The sequence below is a fragment of the Lutra lutra genome, chromosome 2, assembly GCF_902655055.1.
Source record: "Lutra lutra chromosome 2, mLutLut1.2, whole genome shotgun sequence".
Taxonomy (NCBI): Eukaryota; Metazoa; Chordata; class Mammalia; order Carnivora; family Mustelidae; genus Lutra; species Lutra lutra.
The window spans coordinates 77,697,796-77,712,331 of record NC_062279.1 but is presented as its reverse complement, the minus strand read 5'-3'; the positions used below and the strand labels follow the sequence as shown (position 1 = coordinate 77,712,331).

General features: G+C 36.6%; 1 protein-coding gene across 4 annotated transcripts in view; it reads right to left on the bottom strand.

Moving 5' to 3' along the window:
- FSTL5 (follistatin like 5) overlaps positions 1 to 14,536 on the bottom strand; it is a 758,840-nt gene that overhangs the window by 134,734 nt on the left and 609,570 nt on the right. For all 4 annotated transcript variants that reach the window (XM_047717766.1, XM_047717769.1, XM_047717768.1 and 1 more), the window contains exon 10: positions 14,165 to 14,299. In XM_047717766.1, coding sequence (XP_047573722.1) covers positions 14,165 to 14,299 — 135 coding nt within the window. The remainder of the gene's footprint in view (positions 1 to 14,164; positions 14,300 to 14,536) is intronic.

The following is a 14,536-nucleotide window of genomic DNA, read 5'->3' as shown; positions in this document are numbered from 1 at the left end:
TTTATTTGATTCTTTTTGATTCAAGCACTTAGCTTATAACTATCAGGATTAAAATTTCACACTGCTTATCATAGGCACACCTTATCTTTAACTATGGACTTTTCTTATTCCTAATTATTCTACCTATCGCACATTGGTCGAGTATATAAATTATAATTAATTGATGACTGCTGCATTTGGCTTCACTGTACCTGTTTACAGACTATGCTCATCTACTTATATTAACTTTCTAGCCTCTAAAGATATCAATAAGATTCTGCTTAAATGATCTCATTAAATCTATACAACTGTCCTGGGGCACCTGGGTGGCTCAGTCAGCTAACCCAGCTCTTGATTTTGGCTCAGGTCACCATCTCAGGTTCCTGGGAACTAGTCTACATTGCCTGTGGGCTCAGCTGGGAGTACACTTGAGGATTCTCTCTCTCCCTCTCCTGTTGCCCCTCCCCCACTCACACACACACACTTTCTCAAATAAATAAATATTTTTAAAAAATCTATACAACTGCCTTTTTGAAGTAGGTATTCTCTGTTCTTTAAAAATAGGAAGTAAAGGGGCACCTGGGTGGCTCAGTGGGTTAAGCCTCTGCCTTCGGCTCAGGTCATGATCTCAGGGTCCTGGGATCGAGTCCCGCATTGGGCTCTCTGCTCATCAGGGAGCCTGCTTCCCTCGCTCTCTCTGCCTGCCTCCCTGTCTGCTTGTGATCTCTCTCTGTCAAATAAATGACATCTTAAAAAAAAAAATTAGGAAGTAAAGGGGTTCTTGGTTGGCTCAGTCAGTACAACATGGACTCTTAATCTAAGGGTCTTGAGTTCAAGCCCTATGTTGGGTGTGGAGCCTACTTAAAATTAAAAAAAAATAATAAAGTAATAAAAATAAGAAATGAAGTCTAGAGAGTTAATTAATTTTTCTATATTATCAGAATATATTCTATTTTCAAAGTTTGCAATACTGTACTCAAACTGTTTATATATAAAAAGACCATGTTTTAATCTATTTTAAGATTCTTTACTCAACTTTTTTTCAGTTTCTTTTTATTTTTTGACATGTTTTTATTTAAATTCTACTTAGTTAACATACAGTGTACTATTAGTTTCAGGTGTAGGCAATCTGGCTCTCTGTCACCCAATTGACTGCCAGGGTTGACTTGGCTGATCTGACTGGCTAGGCATGTGTCCCTTTCCTCCCTGTCTGCTACATGTGCATCCTTCCTAAGCTGCACCCCAGTGGAAAAGGATGACCTTATCAAGGTGTGCTATTTTGGTCAAGGGTATAGGAGTAGCTGTACTCCCCTGCTAGAACATCCAAAGAAGTTCTCAAAGTCCCTTTCCTCTACTTCCAAAATAGGCAAACACATCTTAAACATTTACATTATCTTTTGAAATATTCAGGTATGAATGGCTACATTTTACCATATTCTAAAGTCCATGTACTATTAATTAGTCATTGTATTTTTGTAATATTACTAATTTACATTAGCAATCTATATTTATATAATTTGTACATTCAAGTAATCTTGTTGAACTTACCACATTTAAAATATTGTTTTAGAAAATCTTATAATTAATTTATTTTATAATTGTCAACTAATATTAATTTACTGAAGTTAATTCTAAAATAAGGATGGTTGTAAAGGCTCTGTATTTCCAAATATAATGCTGACTGTGACAATGATAAAAAGTAAAGTTGTATATACTATTACAATATATTCTGACATTCTGTCCTAATATTTACATTAAGCTAGATTAATCATATCCTTTACTAAAATCCTAGCAAGGTGTGATATAATCTGTGCTCAGTGCTTAATGCAGCCAGTAGCTTAAAAGCTTTCAATAGCAGCCTACACTCACACTGCTTTTCATTTACCTTAATCCTGAAGATGAATTATTATCATCTGGGAATTGAACTCCGTTTGGGAATGGAAATGTATCAAGTGCTTATGCCACTTGCAAGCCGTTTTCAAATGAATAACATTTACCTCTGCCTAAAACCCCCTCATATATTTCATATCATCTGTTACAATCCCCTATGGCCCATTTCTACTCTTCTTTACATTTAAATCCTCTCTGTATATCACCCCATTAAATCTTAGTTCTCAAACCCTATCCCTAATGTACCTGTAAATGAGATTACTCTGAAGCATTTTTGTAGTTCAATTTGTCATATGAGAAAACTTCATGAGGTTTGTTGACAAAGTTGGGCACTGTAACTCAAGGTTTTCCAATCCAAAGATTAGGTTACAAGCAAAACATAAACTCCTTAGCCATATGATGCTTTGCATGAATTGTTCACTCAATGATATCATCCTGTTGGGAAATGTAGTATAAGGGGAAAAAATGTGATTGATATTACTATGACTGCTCTATTATGTAGAAAATAACAGATGATTGCTCTGAAGCTGTAGCTAAACAACCTTAAGAGTGTTGTGTCATTTAGTCCAAAAGTTGTAAGTCTTCCCCCATGTTTATCACCGTCTATATGGAATTTAATACCTCTCTTCTCTGCATCTTTCAAAAAAGAAAATGGAAAACTTTACAGAAGAATTTTAAAATGTAATAGGAGGAGGGGCAAGATGGTGGAGAAGTAGGAGACCCTGTTTCAACTGATCCCATAAAGTGAGCTAATTATCTACCCAGAAAACTCTGAACACTCATGAAACCAGCCTCAGATGTAGGATTATACACTTCTGGATCTCTATGAGGGCAGAAGACACCAGTGGACAGGTAAAGCATACTGGGAATGATCAGACTGATATCAAAGGATAAATAGAAGGGGGAGGGAGCCACCAGAAGCAACCCACTGGAAAGTAATAACCCAATATGAAAGTGCTCTATGATTGGGGACCAGCATTGACTTAGAGTCTGGTTAAGAACACTCAAAGAGCAAAAGATCTGAAAGGGCAACTGGTGGAATCAGGTGGTCATGGGCATGGGCCTAAGGCCACAGACCCAGGATGGCCACCGCCAGAGACCACCCATGCCAAGGAGAATGCGGCAGCAGAGCCTTCAATTCCTGGTCCCAGAACCCCCAGGGTTGCATGGCTTGAGGGAATCTGGTGGGCACTCTCTAGAATCAAGCCTTTTGCACTCTGTGCTCACTGCGTGACCACAGTCTGAACCACACTCCCCACCCATGCCTGAGAGTGCTCCGTGTGGGCACTAGCCAGTGTCTCTAGGACTGGCCAAGAGTCTGAACACTTCCAGCTCAGACTTGAAATGGACAAACCCAGACAGCAGTCCTGGCAAAGGCAGCCACTGGAAGTGGGTTCCCTGGACAATTATCACTTGTGGTTTTGGCACAAGGGTGCAGGAACAGGTGGGTGCTTTGAGTGACCCCTGAGATGGTAGCTGGGGATGTGTACTGCCTATGGGAGGTTGCACGGCTCAGCAGAGATTGCAGAAGGGGAGTCTGTGTGTTCTGGACCACCCAAAGGGGAACAGACTGAGGCTTCTCTCTGAGACGGAGGTCTGGGTGCAATTTGCTTTCCACTAAACCTCCAAAAAGCTGCAAAAATCTGCCAAAGAACATAAACTTCCAGAGAACAAAAGCTTAAAACCAGTTTCCACAGAGCCCAGCCCCTTGATAAGGAGTAGGAAGACTCAACCCAAGCAAAACTGAGTGAAAAACAATACAGCAGACCCCTCCCCAAGAAATGCAGACAAAAGAATGAGAGGACAACTACCACAGGGGCCCCATAAAACTGTAAAACCCCAATATCAGGCAAAAACAATATATTAAGCTCCTGGTATTGCCCTAAAACCAGTATATTACATAGATACAACTTTGATTTTTAATTCATTCTCACTATTCTTTTTTTAAAATTTTTTAACCTACTTACCATTATAACTAGAGGTTTAATACAACATATTCCATAATAATCTTTAAACTTGAACTTCTTTCATACATATACCTGTATTTTTCCATTTCAAAGATTTTATTTACTTATTTGACAGAGAGAGATCACAAGTAGGCAGAGAGGCAGACAGAGAGAGAGGGGAAGATCTCCTTGTTGAGCAGAGAGCCCAATGTGGAGCTTGATCACAGAACTCCAGGATCACAACCCAAGCTGAAGGCAGAGGCTTAACCCACTGAGCTACCCAGGCACCCATCTTTTTCTTTTCTATTTTTTTTAATATACATATATATAAACTTCAAGGTAATACTCTTTCCCTAATCAATATTACCTCTTTATATAAACCAGTTTTAATCTCCCTTTATCTCTGGAAAGTTGAGTCCTTTAACAAAGATATCAAGATACACCCAGGAAGAATCAAAATAAACTTCCTTGCCCACATCCAGGATTTATAACCACCTTTCCATCTTTTTCAGTCAGTATTCCTGTGTAATTGTTTTTGTTCTGGTATTATATAAATCTCATCCTTAGGGTTCATGTTGGCTGTTTTTTTTGTTTTGTTTTGTTTTTCTTGTCATTTACTTTTGTTGGTCTTTTGTGTGTGTGTGTGTGTGTGTCCGATTTGTTTATATACCTCATAAATCTTATTTCTAGGGCATATTTTAGTTGGGTCTTCTGTTTCTCTCTCTCTCTCTCTCTTTTTTTTTCTTCCTTTTTGATGGTGACTTTGATTGCTCAGAAGCATTCCAGGGTGCACCTTGCCTGGATCGTGGTTGATATATTCAGCTACACATCCCCTCAACCACCTCTCACCAAAATGACTAGGAGGAGGAACAACCAACAGAGGAAAAATTAAGTGACTGTGCTCTCTCCATCAGAGCTATTGGATATGGACATAAACAGTATTTTGGAAAGGGAATTCAGGGTAACAATTATGCAGGCAATGGCGAGGTTGGAGAAAACCATTAATGACAACATTGAATCAATTTAAGGCAGAAGTGAAAATTGCCCAGGAAGAAAGTAAAAAATGCTATTAATGAGTTCCAATCTAATTTAAATTCCCTAACAGCTAGGGTAACCAAGGCAGAAGATAGAATTATTGATCTAGAAGAGAAACTGATAGAAAAAAAAAAAAAAAAAGGATCAGGAGGAGTCCTGGAACAAACAGCTTGGAAGCCATGAAAGTAGAATTAGGAAGTAAATGACTCTATGAAACATTCCAACATCAGAATTATTGGGATCCCTGATGGAGAGGAGAAAGAAAGAAGACTAGAAGATATAGTTGAACAAATTCCCCATGAAAATTTTCCCAATCTGGGGAATGGAACCAGCGTTCATGTCCTAGAGGCAGAAACACTACCCCTCCCCAAGACATGAATCTAGAAAGACCTCGAAACATGTTATTGTGAAACTGATGAATAATAATTTTAGACAAGAGCTCTTAAAAGCAGCTAGAGGGAAGAGATTCCTCACATACAGAGGAAGGTCCATCAGAATAATGTCCGATCTGTCCACAGAAACTTGGCAAGCCAGAAAGTTCTGGCAAGACATATTCAGGGCACTAAATGAGAAGAACATGCAGCCAAGAATACTTTATCCAGCAAGGCTGACATTCAAAATGGATGGAGAAATAAAGAGCTTCTAAGACTGGCAAGGTTTAAAAGAGTAAATGACCACCATGCCAGCACCACAAGAAATATTAAGGGGGGTTCTATAAAAGAAGAAAGAATCCAAGAGTGTCATGGAACAGAAATTAACACAGACAATCTATAGAAACAAGGACTTCACAGGCAATGTGCTGTCAATAAAAACATAATTTTCAATAATCATTCTCAACTTGAATGGCCTGAACACTCCCATAAAATAGCACAGGGTTGTAGATTGGATAAAAGGACAGGACCTGTCCATATGTTGTCTACAGAAGACCTATTTGGAACCTTAGGCTACATCCAGACTGAAAGTGAAGGGATAGAGAAGCATCTTGCATGCCTCAAAAGAAAGTGGGGTAGTGATAAATATTTATCAGATAAATTCGATTTTAAACTAAAGACTGCAGTCAGAGATAAAAAGGACACTAGATCATTCCTGAAGGATCTATCCACCGAGAAGATCTAAAAATTATGAATATTTATGCCCCCAATATGGGAGCAACCAACTACAAAAAACAACTGTTAATCAAGATATTCATATCAATATGAATGCTTTCATAGTAGGGGATCTTAACACTTCACTCTCAGTAAAAAACAGATCATGCAAGCAGAAAATCAAAAAGGAAACAAGTGTATTGAATGACACATTGGACCAGATGGACCTCATAGATATATACAAAACACTCCATCCTAAAACAACAGAATACTTATTCTCTTCAAATGCACATGGATCTTTCTCCAGAAGAGACCATATTTTGGGTCACAAAAAAAGGTTCAACCAATACCAAAAGACTGAGATTATTCCCTGCATATTTTCAGACCACAATGCTTTGAAAATGAAACTCAACCACAAGAAAAAAACTGGAAGGAATTCAAACACCTGGAAGCTAAAGACCACCCTGATTAAGAATGTTTGTATCAACCAGAAAATCAAAGAAGAAGAACTTAAACAATTCATGGAAACCAAAAGGAATTAAGATACTTTAGCCCAAAACCTATGGGATACAGCAAAGGTGGTCTAGGGGGAGATACGTAGCTATCCAAGCCTCCCTCAAAAAAAAAAAAAAAAAAAAAAAAATTGAAAAAAAAATTGAAAAAAAAAATTGAAAAAGCCAGATTATACCAGCTCTTGTTACACCTTAAGGAACTGGAGAATCAACTACAAATTAAGCCAACCCCATACACAAGAAAGGAAATAATCAAGATTAGAGCAGAGATCAATGAGATGGAAACTAGGGATATAGTAGAACACATCAATGAAACCAGAAGGTGTTTTTTTTTTTTTTTTGAAAGAATCAATAAGATCAATAAACCATTGGCTAAGCTAATACAAAAGAAAAGAGAGAGGATCTAAATTAGTAAAATTATGAATGAAAGGGGAGAGATCACGTCTAATACCAAGGAAATAGAAACAATCATCAGAAATTATTATCAACAGTTATATGCCAATAAGTTAAGCAACCTAGATGAAATGGATGCATTCCTAGAAACCTATAAACTTTCAAAACTGAATCAGGAAAACATTGACAACCTGAATACACCAATATCTAGTAATGAGTTTGAGGCTGTGATCAAAAACCTCCCAGAACATAAGAGCCCAGGACCTGACAGATTCCCTGGAGAATTCTACTGAACATTCAAAGAAGAAATAATACCTATTCTCCTGAACCTGTTTAAAAGATAGCAACAGAAGGAAAACTTCAAGACTCTTTTTATGAAGCCAGCATTACCCTCATCCCCAAACCAGGCAAAGACCCCACCAATAAGGAGAATTTCAGACCAATATCTCTGATGAATATGGATGCCAAGATTCTCAATAAGATTGTAGCTAATAGGATCCAACAGTACATTAAAAAGTTTATCCACCATGACCAGGTAGGATTTATCCATGGGATTCAAGGGTGATCCAACATTTGCAAATCAATCGATGTGATAGAACAAATCAGTAAGAGAAGAGAAAAGAACCACATGGTCCTCTCAATTGATGCAGAAAATGCTTTTGAAAAGATACAGCATCCATTCCTGATTAAAACGATTCAAAGTATAGGGATAGAGGGCACATTTCTCAACTTCATAAAATCTACCCCTGAAAAACCCATAGCAAATATCATCCTCAATGGGGAAAAGCTGACAGCCTTTCCTTTGAGATCAGGAACATGAAAAGGATGTCCACTCTCACCATTGCTGTTCAATATAGTACTAGAAGTCCTAGCAATAGCAGTCAGAAAACAAAAAGGAATAAAAGATATTCAAACTGGCAAAGAAGAAGTCAAACCCTCTCTCTTTACAGATGACATGATACTTTATATGGAAAACTCAAAAAACTCTACCCCCAAACTACTAGAACTCATATAGCAATTCAGTAATGTGACGAGATATAAAATCAATGCACAGAAATCAGTTGTTTTCTTATACACTAACAATGAAAAAATAGAAAGGGAAATGAGAGAATTTATTCCATTTACTATAGCACCAAGAACCATAAGATACCTGGGAATAAACCTAACCAAAGAGGTAAAGGATCTGTACTTGAGGAATTACAGAACACTCATGAAAGAAATTGAAGAAGATACAAAAAGATGGAAGACCATTCCATGAGCATGGATCAGAAGAATAAACATTGTCAAAATGTCTATACTACCTAGAGCAATCTATACTTTCAATGCCATCCTGATCAAAATTCCACTGGCATTTTTCAAAGAGCTGGAACTAACAATCCTAAAATTTGTGTGGAACAAGAAGGGGCCCCGAATTGCTAAGGAAATGTTGAAAAAGAGAAACAAAACTGGGGGCATCACGTTGCCTGATTTCAAGCTTTTACAGCTTTTACAAAACTGTGATCACCAAGACAGCAAGGTACTGGCACAAAAACAGACACGTAGACCAGTGGAACAGAGTAGAGAGCCCAGATATGACCTGCAACTCTATGGTCAAATGATCTTTGATGAAGTAGGAAAAAATATCTATTGGAAAAAACTCAGTCTCTTCAATAAATGATGCTGGGGAAATTAGACAGCTATGTGTAGAAGAATGACACTTGACCATTCTCTTACACCTACACAAAGATAAACTCAGAATGGATAAAAGACCTCAACATGTGGCAGGAATCTATCAAAATCCTAGAGAACATAGGCAGTAACCTCTATGACATCGGCCACAGCAACTTCTTTCAAGCTGTGTCTCCAATGGAAAAGGAAACAAAATGAAAATGAACTTTTGGGACTTCATCAAGATCAAAAGCTTCTGCAAAGCAAAGGAAATAGTCAACAAAAGAAAGAGGCAACTGACGGAATGTGAGAAGATATTCGCAAATGACACTACAGACAAAGGCTGATATCCAAGATCTATAAAGAAGTCCTCAAACTCAACACACAAAAAAAAACAGATAATCACATCAAAAAATGGGCAGAAGACATGAACAGACACTTCCCCAAAGAAGACACAAATGGCTAACAGACACATGAAAAAATGTTCATCATCATTAGTCATCAGGGAGATTCAAATCAAAACCACATTGAGATATCACCTTATACCAGTTAGAATGGCCAAAATCAACAAGACAAGTGTTGGAGAGGATGTGGAAAAAGAGGAACCCTATTACGCTGTTGGTGGGAATACAAGTTGATGCAGCCACTTCAGAAAACAGTGTAGAGATTCATCAAGAAATTAAAAATAGAGCTTTCCTATGACCCTGCAATTGCACTACTGGGTATTTACCCCAAAGATACTGATGTAGTGAAAAGAAGGGCCATTTGTACCCCAGTGTTCATAGCAGCAATGGCCACAGTGGCCAAACTGTGGAAAGAACCAAGATGCCCTTCAACAGACGAATGGATAAAGAAGATAAGGTCCATATATATAATGAAGTGTTATGCCTCCATCAGAAAGGATGAAATGAATACCCAACTTTTGGATCAACATGGATGGGACTGGAAGAGATTATGCTGAGTGAAATAAGTGAAACAGAGATAATTCAAGCAGAGAGAGTCAGTTATCATATGGTTTCACTTACTTGTGGAGCAAAAGGTATTACATGGAGGACATTGGGAGATGGAGAGGAGAAATGAGTTGGGGAAAATTGGAAGGGGACACAAACCATGAGAGACTGTGGACTCTGAGAGACAAACTGAAGGTTTGGGGAGTGGGGTGGGGGATGAGCCTGATGGTGGGTATTACGGAGATCATGTATTGCATGGAGTATTGGGTGTGGTGCTTAAACAATGAATTTTGGAACACTGAAAAAAATAATAAAATAAAAATTTAAAAAATGTAATAAGAATATAAACTGGTGTAAAGAGAAGTAAAGTGTAGCTTTTGTTTTCATTCTGTGAAAAAAGTGGACTCTGGTGACAAGATATTATTTAAAATATCTTAATAGCTATATTAAAGAAAAAATGTATTCTCTAATCACTTGAGTCAAATTGTTTTAATGTAAAATGAAATAATGATTTTTATATTTGGATATGTAATTGCATAGATGTCTATATATACTCATTTCTCTCTCTCTTTCTCTCTCTCCCCTTATCTCTACATCTATCTTAATATCTGGATCAATCTCTATTTGTCTCTATGTATCATTCATTTTAGAAACTCTAATTTCTAACAATTACTAGATTCTCTAGAGTTTTTAAAGAATAACTTCTGTCAATATTTCTTGCAAGGAATAAATAATTACTTTCATAAAATAAGCATGAAGTGGAGGAAGAGCTACTTTATGTCTAGCACTATGGAAAGTGCTTTATAATATCTACACAGATATCCCTTAGTGAGTTAATATTCATACCAGATCATTATAGATAAAGAAATTAGAGCTCAGAGTGGTTATGTAATAGCTCCAAATCATAGAACTATTATGTGGTAGGACAATGACTCTAACTCATGTCTAATGGCAAAGTTCGTGCTCTTCTGTGATAGCAATCTGCTTTTTTGGATGCACATTGTATCCCATCACTACTGAAAGGGAAAATGACCTGTGAATTTATTTTTCGTGAATGCAGAACGGTCAGTAATTTTTTAATAAGTGCAAATAAGAAGATGAAAGTATCACTGATGGCTCTGTGACTGTTTCCTTTGGCTTTTTTGAAAATATCTACATATCCAAAATGCATATTGTATAACCAATATTGGTCTTTGTCCATGGAATTACTAGAAGAGAACCCAGAGCAATCCTTAAGAAGTAGGTTACAAAAGCCAACACCTTTCTCTAATGTGATCTCCACTTGATTTTGCTTTTGTTTTTGTTATACAGGATTCTGACAGTTTATTGAGTACTAGGAGACATCCTAAGGAAAGCTTGTCTGCTACCACACAGACATTCTTACATTTCAGTTTCTTCTTTTCTGTATCATATGAACAAAAACCAGGAGAGTGAGAAGTCAACCTATGGAATGCAAGAAAACATTTTCACTGAGCATGAGAAATGCAAATCAAAACTGCAATGAGATATTCTCTCACACTTGTTGGTATGGTTATTATTATAACAAAAGATAAAAGTATGGGCAAGGATGTGGAGAAATTGGAACTTTTGTGCCGTGTTGGTGGTAATGAAAAATGATATAGTCATTATGAAAAGCATAAAGGTACCTCAAAAAATAACAATGGTGCTATCACATGATCCAGTAACCCAATTTCTGGGAATATAACCAAAAGAACTGAAATCATGATCAAAGAGCTATCTGTACTCATACATTCATTGCAACATCATTCACAATAGCCAACATATGGAAACAACTCAAATATCCACTGACAAATGAATGGATAAAGAAAACATCGTATATACATACAATGGAATATCATTTCACCTTAAAAAGAAAGAAATCCTACCATTTATGACAACATAAATGGACCTGAAAGACATCATGCTAATTGAAGCAAGACAGCCACAGAAATACCAAGACTGTGAAATTGTACTTATGTGAACTATCTAAAAGAGTCAATATCATAGAAACAAAATAGAATGGTGGTTGTGAGGTGATGCGGAGGAGGGAAAAATGAAGAGTTGTTCAGTGGGTATAAAGTCAAAGTTATACAAGATAAACAAGCTCCAGAGATCTGTTACACAACCCAGTGTCTATAGTTAACAATAAAATGTCATGCACTTAAAAACTTAAGAAGATAGAATTTATGCTGTGCTCTTACCAAAATAAATGAGTTAATTCAGTTAAAAAATGAAATCTGTTAGTTTGCTCTCTCATTTTTTTTAAAGATTTTATTTATTTGAGAGAGAAAGAGAGAGAGAATGAGCAGGGGTGAGGGGAGAAGCAGGAAGGAGCAGGAGACTCCCACTGAGCAGGGAAACCCATGCGGGTCACGATCCCAGAACCCTGGGATCATACCCTGAACTGACGCAGGCACTTAACTGACTGAACCACCCAAGCACCCCCTAGTTTTCTTCCTTTCTCTTTGAAAATGTTACATAATTTAAATACATAAGGAACATCTACAAATAATTTATATCCAGACTTAGGAACAAAATGCTCCAAATCTTTCACTTTTATTTTCCTGTAACATGACTTTGAAAGTTCTATAAATATAGATGTAGTAAGGCCTGAATTACTAAAACTGAAAAAAATGTTATTTCTTATTTTAATACCATGCAATCTCAAAAATTATTAAAAATGGATAAAGAAGATGTAGTGTGTATGTATGTGTGTATATATATGTATATATACACACACACACACACAATGGAATACTATGCAACCATCAAAAGAAATGGAATCTTGCCATTTGCAACAATGTGGATGGAACTAGAGGGTATTATGCTGAGCGAAATAAGTCAATCAGAAAAATACAGTTATCATATGATCTCTCTAATATGAGGAATTTGAGAGGTAGGGCAGGGGGCTTGGGGGGAGGGAAGGAAAAAATGAAACAAGATGGGATTGGGAAGGAGACAAACGAGGGTTGCTGGGGGGTGGGAGGGTAGGGAGAGGGTGGTTGGGTTATGGACACTGGGGAGGGTATGTGCTATGGTGAGTGCTGTGAAATGTGTAAGACTGATGATACACAGACCTGTACCCCTGGGGCAAATAATATATTATATGTTAATGAAAATAATTTTTAAATGTATTATTTTGACCTAAAAGCTTAAAGTAATAAGTAAAATAAAATAAAAACATGATTTCAGAAACTATTTATAATTAAGCAAACATTCATATGACTAAGTTTATGAATCAAATTATTTTAAATCTTCCTTAAAATTATCCTCAAATTTACACGCTGGTAAATACTAAGTGATTCACCCACTAAAGGAACTCTGGCTAAGTATTTTAATCCTGTAACTAAGGAAATATATTAAAAAAATACTTGACCAACAGTAAAAGAAAATCAGGATAGAAAGTTGAAATTAAAATATGTGTCACAAATGTCATCATAAAGGACAAAGAAAGCCAAAGTATCCAATTACTTGTCATCTAAAGTTATTTTTTAACAGAAAGTGAATTGCAAATTGGTATTTAGCAGAAATATATAAAAGGAGTAGACAAATTATGGTGGACCTTATCCAGGTTATTAAATCCATCTTTCTTTTCTGTTTTTCTACCTTAAAAATTTTCTTCTTAAATATTTGTTTGTAATGATCATTGTCCTAGGCAGACCAAATATAGACAAAGATATATTGGTAGTCAGGAGTTAGATAAGATCCTTCTTCCCCATTGGATCCACTAATATGTCATATACTCACTGATTTAAAGAGAAATAAGATTCCAAGACAATGCTTTACCCTTGTTCAAAAACTTGATTCAGAGAAATAAGCAAGCCAAACTAGAGTCCTCCAAATATAGGGCCCTTGCAATAAATTAGATTAATAAGACTTGTAAAATAGTATAACAAATCAGACTGAGAAGCAAAGAAAATAGTCATGCCGAATGCATCCAGACCCACTCCTAAAGCAATCAAACTGTGGCATATGGAGACTGAGGAAAGAAAGTGTCTACGGGATGTCCATTGAACATTCATTTGATACATGCTATAAGAGGACTTTGAGTCCCAAGCAATTTAGCTATAACTAAAAATCCATCTATACCATCTCTACCCTATCCATACCTCTTTCACTAGGTAATAATTTTTTTTTTTTAAGAATGATACACTTTTTTCTTATTACATGGTATAACTGGGAAACATGTACAGCAATGGCAAAGGACTTCTAGCCCTAAATGGAGAAAACATCCCAGGGATTGATGTCTTATGGTGAGTGTCTTATGGTGAACAGGGCTTACTGCAGAGAAGCCCTGCTCTAGGGCTCATGAACCACCAGTTGCAAGGCAACTGAGAGAAAAAGAAATATATGAATTTATTAAACCTATAGGATCCCTCTCTGCTGTATCTTGGAACCTTGAAATGCCATGTCGTTTGGGAGAGGGATTTTGTGGGGAAACTAAATTCCTCTATGTGTGAATGGGAAGACAGGATCTAAAATATAGTGGACATACTTGCAAAGGAAATAAAATCATTCTAGTGTTGTATTAAAAATTTCACAAGCTTGTTTAATTCTTAAATCTGATTTTAATATTTTAAGATTCTTATCTTTCTTATGCTTGAAAATTTTTTTAATGCATTCTTCATTTTGCCAAATTTTCTGGTGCTTTTGCTTTTTGAAGAAAAAAAAAGCCTAATTGTAGAGTACAAGATGTGTGTGTAAGTGCACTGTAGGTGTATACTTACGGGTCTTTCTAGCAGAATCTTCCACAAAAAGAGAAGAGATGTCTTCATCCACTCCTGCTTCATTCTTGGCGATACAAGTGTATGCTCCTGTATCTTCATAGCGCACATTGCTTATATGAACCTCACTGCCATTTGCTGAAAACAGAAGGCAAATGCAACTTGTAAACTATGATTTCAGTTTTGGTACAGTGCTTTCCGATTACATAGTCAAGCAGTTCTCTTAGCTTGTCCTAATTAAACTGTTCTCCTTCCTACTTCCATGCTTTGGAGGCATGCCAAATTATTACAAAATCATTCAAGTGTTTCATAAACTGTGTTGTCATTCTATTGAGAGCCTAAAACTCTATGTCAAATGCACAAGCTTCATATTTT